Source organism: Onychomys torridus, chromosome 1 (assembly GCF_903995425.1).
Source record: "Onychomys torridus chromosome 1, mOncTor1.1, whole genome shotgun sequence".
NCBI classification, from domain to species: Eukaryota; Metazoa; Chordata; class Mammalia; order Rodentia; family Cricetidae; genus Onychomys; species Onychomys torridus.
In genome coordinates, this window is record NC_050443.1 from 82,312,071 (window position 1) to 82,319,079 (window position 7,009).

The 7,009-nt window shown below is 37.5% G+C and overlaps 1 protein-coding gene across 1 annotated transcript; it reads right to left on the reverse strand.

Moving 5' to 3' along the window:
* Positions 1 to 4,444: 4,444 nt before the first annotated feature.
* Positions 4,445 to 5,386, reverse strand: LOC118576769 (olfactory receptor 51A4-like). Its single transcript, XM_036176989.1, has one exon. The coding sequence runs from the start codon at positions 5,384 to 5,386 to the stop codon at positions 4,445 to 4,447; it is 942 nt and encodes a 313-aa protein (XP_036032882.1).
* Positions 5,387 to 7,009: the final 1,623 nt, after the last annotated feature.

Here is a 7,009-nt window from a genome sequence, read left to right on the forward strand (position 1 = left end):
CTGTAAACTGTTTAGTTTTATTCCATCTGAATCTGTCTTATTATGAATCTATAATCCTTCTCTGACCAGGACAGACTTTAAATTGTTAAGCTTCTTGATGACTGTCTGTTGACTCCACCCTCCTCAGCTTCCCAACGTGGTGTAGGTACATTTACTGCCAGCTCTGGGATCCATGTTCACCACCAAGTCTGGAAAGCAGTGGGTCTATGCCTCCATCCAGCAGCGTGTATCCCAGAAACTTTTTTTTTTTGTCTGTACTAGAAAAAGCTAAATCCACCATGCATTGAGCTGCATGGCTTGGAAACACCTCTGTGTACCATGGCAGGAATCTGTCATGCTGTATAGATCAAGCCCACATGCCACAAACCTGCTCAAGCCTGAGGGCCATGGAATCTCTGTATCAAGGCTTACCTGAAAGACACAACTAGGAAGTTGTTTTAGCACCTAATTAGACTCTTTTTTAAAGTGTTCTCAGGTTTTGGGTAAAAATTCTAGCCCCATGTTGGGTGCCAAATGTCTGTGAGGATTAATCATCTCAGTCAGTTGCTTTGAAGCTGATTTTGGATGTTAGGACATCTGGAAACCTCTCAGGGGGTCTTCCTTGATCAAATCATATTACCTTGGAAGCAATCCATAGGTTCTCATCTTCTGTGGAAACAAAAGCAGACCCTCTTTCCCACAGCAACATATCCTTAGACATAAATTTGGGGTCAAGATACCTTTAACATATATAAAAGGCTTAACTTAGCAGCCTTTACAATCAAATGTCTTTCTACAGTTAAAAATCCCAAAGACGCCTTTAATCCCAGCATTGGGAGGCAAAGCCAGGTGGATCTCTGTGAGTTCGAGGCCAGTCTGGGCTACCAAGTGAGTTCCAGAAAAAGGCGCAAAGGTACACAGAGAAACCCTGTCTCAAAAAAGAAAACAAAATGAAACAAAAATCCCAAAGACAATATAATCCAGACTCTCTGTGTGATTTCCATCTTTACATGGCTTACTTTTTATATTACCTTTACTGTCTCTTTAAAGATTTCATTTTTTTGAAACTATCATTTCTTTATGTAACTGTCTATCCTCCTTTTCCTCTCTCTTCAAAGCCTACATACATTTTCCCACATAGTGTGAACCATTTAGAAGTTTATTCCATCTGAATCTGTCTTTTGTGTATCTATAATCATTTTCTGACCATTGCTTTAAACTGTAGTGTGGCTAGGACTGAAGTGACAGCCCTGGCTGCTGGCTCCACCCACCTCAACTTCCCACCATGGAAGAGGTACTCAGGAGAGTCATGCTTACCCCACCAACTCTGGGGTCCACACTGCCATTAGGTAGTATGCAGCTAGTCCACCAATCTTTCTTTGTCTGTGTGAATAAAAGCTAAATCTTCCATGTAGTGTGCTGTGCAACTTGGAGATACTTAAGTGCACTAAGGCAGAAATCTGCCATGCTGTAGGTCAAGTCTACATGCCATGGCTTGCCTGAGAGACACAACTAGGAAGCTGCTTTTAGCTCTATTTTTTGAATCTTTTTTAAAAAGAGTTCTCAAGTTTTGGGTGGAAATTCTTGCTACCACGTCTGGAAACCAAATGTAGTTGAAAGTTTCTCTGTGTCCTGCCTGGTCCTACAGTCCCACATTTTATTTTTTTCATTACTTCAGATGACATCAAACTCTCTTTGCATGTTTTTGTTTTACTTTAAAATGCTTTTAATTAAAATAAAATTACATCACTCCCACATTCTCTTTACCATTCCCTCCCAGAGGCCATCCCTTTAATTCCTTCCTTACCCTGTCCCCCATCCATTCCTTTTGGCTTTTGTGGCAGGGTCTCCTGTATCCACTCATGCTGTCCTTGAACTTGCTGTGCAGACAAGGATCATTCTTAGCTACTCCTGATCTTCCCATTCTATCTCCTGTGTGGGAGTACTGGGAGTCCAAGTGTACACCACCACTCCAGGTTAGTGTGGTACAGGGGATCAAACTCAGGTCTTCTTACAGGTTACACAAGAACAATACTAAGTGAGATACATGCACAGGCCCCCTCGTATACAGAATTATTATGTTGCTACTTCCATTTCTATTCATTGATTACAGTTCTTAATAATCAAATACCACCCTTTTATAGAGAAACATAAGATGAAGACAACAGGAATTGTCATAAATTAGCATTTTATAATGCCTTAGAAAATTCATTATTGATGATTTTACAATTGATAGAGACATCTGATTCTTCTTATCATGATTTTTAAGTGAGACTTAAGATTCTTCTCCTGAGTGCTAAGATTATAGGTGTGAAGCTGTGATTCTTGGCTGTAATGATACTGTTTAATTCAGCTTGTGGAGAACACTTTTAAGGTTTTGTCTCTAAAGCATAATCAAGTGGAGATTTGAACTACCTTTAGGTAATGTTTGAGAAGACATCTGACAGCTATTTGATTGCTTCTAAAGCTAATATGGATAAATATTCAGTTTCAATTAACCAGTGTCTTTCATAATCAGATGAGCACTTTTATTTTGGTTGAAGGGAGGCATGAGTCTCCCGAGGGTTCTGATGATTTTAGAATTCTGATATCCTAGTAGTGGCAGGGGGCTGATGGGCCAAGGTGGGGAGGAAAGTGTGTCAGAGATGGACAAAGGGGGGGATGATGTCGAGTCAAGAGCAGCAGGGGAAGGACAAAAGGGAATTGGAGGGAAATGATAGTAAAGGAAGAAGGAAGAGCAGACACAGTGGGAAGGAGTGTTGTCATAGAAATGACAATGTAGACAGTGATGAGAGTTCCTAAGGAGGCCATTGAAGTTCCAGATTATTCCCCATGATTGTATGGAAATGAAAATAGAGCCAGAAGAGCTGGGAAATACATTGTGAAGAAAGGGTCAAGGTGTGTAAACAGAGCCTATTTAACTTGCCCTGTGGGGATATGAGTCAATTGGAGAGAAAGGAAGATACTTACAAGATCCAAGGGAAATAATCCCTATGCCCAGGTTTAGAGAACAGATCTCACTCAAAACAAGGATCCAGGAATAACACTCCAGCCTGGAGGTAGACATTCTTGCTCAAGTCAGAGTCAGGAAGAAAGACTTCCAGCTCTGTATGGAACTTCTGAGAAGAAAGCCTGTGTTTTGAGCTCAACTGTGTGTGTTTGAGATCTTAGCACAACTTATGCACTGCACTCAAATCTCAAGAACAAAGAGCTGTCATTCTTGTGATTCAACTGATTTTCCCTCAGTACAATGGTTCAGAAATCGGACTTTTCAATGGATCTCCAGACAAGAGTGACAACAAGGGGCTAGAAAATGTGACATGATGTAGAGTCATGGATAGGTGATTATCAGTCCAATTACCATTTAGTTGCTCAGTTGTGGCATCAAGAAACTTGTGAAATAACTGCAAAAAGCACTTTTTCCAGGGGAGCTCTCATGGTGGTATAGGGCACTCATGGGTCTTTGTAGTGGGGAGGGAGATTAGGCTCAAGTCATAACAACTGAATAAAAGTAGAATTGATGGACTGAGAAGGTGTGGACAAGTTGGTTGATGGATAAGAAATGTCTAGTAGTAAACATCAAGGCACAGGATCGTTTAAGGTTGCTGATGCTGATGCTGAATGTAGGTCAAGATGATCAATTTCAAACAAGCAATAGCAGAATATAAGGGATTCACTTATGTATTTAAAGTAATCTAATATAAACAATGGAGAGATTTGGTTAAACTAATTTAGCAAAACACTAAAGTTGTAGAATGTAAAGATGAGAATGGGAGTAGAAAGTTGAGGCTTGGTTGAGAAGAGAGTTTAAATGAAACTGAGAAATCTGCTCAAGATTCTTTTTCATTGTGTGTAACTGCCATAGAGAACTGAAAGACAGACAGATGTCTGTATACAGCATGGGCCAGATTATTATATTTGAATGTTCAGGAAGGAAGTGTTTAAGAAAGTAAAGTAAGTGAATAAAAATTATTTCTATTGAAAAAAATTACTCTTAATGTTTGCTTTAGTGGTTTCATATGTAAACTTGTCATTTTTATTAATTTTGGTTTATGACCAGTATAGTTATAATTTTAGTTGTCAAGACTGTCTTGAAGGTGACTAGTTTAAATGAAGAAACTATCTTCAGTCATGTTTTATCAGTAATTCATTTTTCTTAGGAATGTATATTACCAGTTTTCAAATAACATATTGAATACTTCTTTCAAAATGAAGACTTTTGTAATATAACAATATTAAAACTGATAATGCCACCTTAGTAAAACTAAAATGACATTCTATGCCTTCATTAATGTCTCAGTCTTAAATATTCAACCAAGAAATTTGCAAGACTGATTCTTTGATCTCGATGAATATGTGCAAAGATGATACTGAGGAGTTAACATACAATGTGGGTCCTTACTGATTCATTCTTCTTGATTTTCTAACATCACTGGTTTGATTTTCATGAGATTAAACATCTTTGTCAGCTTTGTTTTTGACACAGTTTCTCTAGTATCACGTTTCTTATCTGTTGGCTCTTCACACAGTATATAATGGGATTCATCACGGGAGGCACAAGCAGAAAAATGTCAGCCATGAGGATCTTAGTTACAGGGGAACTGTGTTTGGCAAAGCGGTAGATAACAGAGAGGGAGATGACAGGGACATAGAAGATGAGCACAGCACAGATGTGGGAGACACAGGTACTGAGGACCTTGAGCCTTTCCCTTTGGGAGGCAATGCCCAACACTGCTCTCAGGATCAGTGCATAGGACAAGAAAATAAATGTTATATCCAGGATGCCTGTGAGAGCCACAAACAAACCATAGATGACATTGACCTTATTGTCTGAGCAGGCCAACTTCATGACATCCTGGTGGAGGCAGTAGGAATGTGACAACAGATTCTTCTTGCAGTATCTTAGATGCCTTAGAGTTACAGGGAAAGGCAGGATCAACAAAACATTCTTGAGAGCAAAAGCAAGCCCAATTTGAAGGACCCTGGCACTGGTAAGGATGGAAGTGTATCTCAGAGGGTTACAGATGGCAATAAAGCGATCAAAGGACATAATGAGAAGTACAGATGACTCCATAGCTGAGAATTCATGAATGAAAAACTCCTGGACAAAACATGCATTAGGAGAAATTTCTGGAGAACTGAACAAGAAAACCTTGAGCATGGTAGGGAGAGAAGAAATGGATAGTCCTAGGTCAGAGAGAGCCAACATGGAGAGGAAATAATACATGGGCTCATGCAGAGAAGGCTCTGATTTTATAAAATAGAGGATAGTGCAGTTGCCCAAGATGGCAACAGTATACAGGAGACATATGGGGATGGAGATCCAAATGTGGGCAGATTCCATCCCTGGAAACCCAACCAAATAGAAAGTATAAATTTCAGTAATGGAGATGTTGAGAATGGACATACCAGCATGTGTGGGCCTCATGATGAATGGCTCCAAAGAAGTATGTTGTGGTCCTGAGCATAGAATGGCTTAAATGCCTGACTTTGTCCTATTGAAACTCTTAAGGTGCTGTCAAACCAAGAGATATAGGAATTATTCTTAGAAATGTGCCCAAAATGGAGGAAAATAGATCAGAAAAACTATGGTAGTATCTATCAATATCCAAATATGCAGTGCATTACAGAATCTATATGAAGGCATAACAGAACATGTCAATTGGCAAAGCTTAATGATTATTAAATGAAGGAACATTCTTAATTTTTTTTCTTGCTTGAGCCCATTATTTTCCTCTCTTCTTTTCTCTTTTATATCACACTTTCTGGGATAGATTCTTGAGTGATTCTCTCCTTATTGTTGTCTACTTACACACATGTAGTTTTACAAACCATCTTCTAATAGACATGTCTCAATTGATTCTCTGTGTACTTATGCTCCTTTACTGTTGTGATTGTTTGCTAGTACCCTGGATTAGCACAGTCTCTTTACCATTGGTATTCTGCACTTTATAATGCTGTATTTAGCTTAAGATGTATAACTCATTTGATCTTTTTGATGTTGAACATTTTCAATTAACAGTCTTGTGTTCTTCAATTTTTAATGTTGTCAATCATCTTATTAAACATACACTCTGTCTCTTTTTTTGAGACAAGGTTTTTCTGCATAGTTTGGTGCTTGTGCTGGATCTCGCTCTGTAGACCAGGCTGGTCTGGAACTCACAGAGATCTGCCTAGTTCTGCCTCCTGAGTGCTGGGATTAAAGGCGTGCATCACTACTGTCTGGCACACTCTCTTTTAAAATGTCTATTTAATTTTTATTAATTAAATTTTGTTAGACATTTCATTTTAATTCCTGGTTATATTTCTCTTTTTTTAAGGAGTATATATTTGTGTGTATTAGCTGAATGAAATAATTAGTTTCATTGTAACATTACATTGCACATTTGTAACTTCTCATTCATTCTTTTTGAATTTTTTGTTACTTTTTGAAGTTTAAGTGTTTGATATTATAATATAGTTACAGCATATTTTCATTCATTTTCCCTCCTCCAAACCCTTCCTTACTCACTTTAAAATTCATGGGCTTTTACTTTCATTAATTATTATTACATACATATTCATTTTGGTAGTTTTTCATATTCACAAAATCTTTTAAAATTTGTGTTTGGTCTCTAATTTATCATAGTTATTAATCAGTTTCACAAACACTCTTGTTTTCCTTTAAAAGTTAATCATTTTTAAATCACCATGCATTTCTGTTTACACTTACTAATCTATTTATTATTTTCCATTCAATTTATTGTCATGTTTTCATGCTATTTATAACATTTTTTAATTGCTAAATAACAGTTATATATGTTTATGGGACAATATGATATTTTGATCTACATACACAATGTGTAATTATTGTTTCTTCAAATAAATTAAATAAAGGAAAAATTTAGTTGCAACTAAAGCTTTGTGTCTATCTTATTCAAGAACCCAGATCTATTAAATATCTTAGTTCTTAATAAAGAAATTTCTGTTGTGTCTGGTGTGTTCCAACTCCCAAGACATGCTTTTGATACCGATCTGAAAAATGAATGCT

Excerpts from the sequence above, each read along its gene's own strand:
- LOC118576769 (XM_036176989.1), bottom strand. The coding sequence starts at position 5,386 with ATGTCCATTCTCAACATCTCCATTACTGAAATTTATACTTTCTATTTG.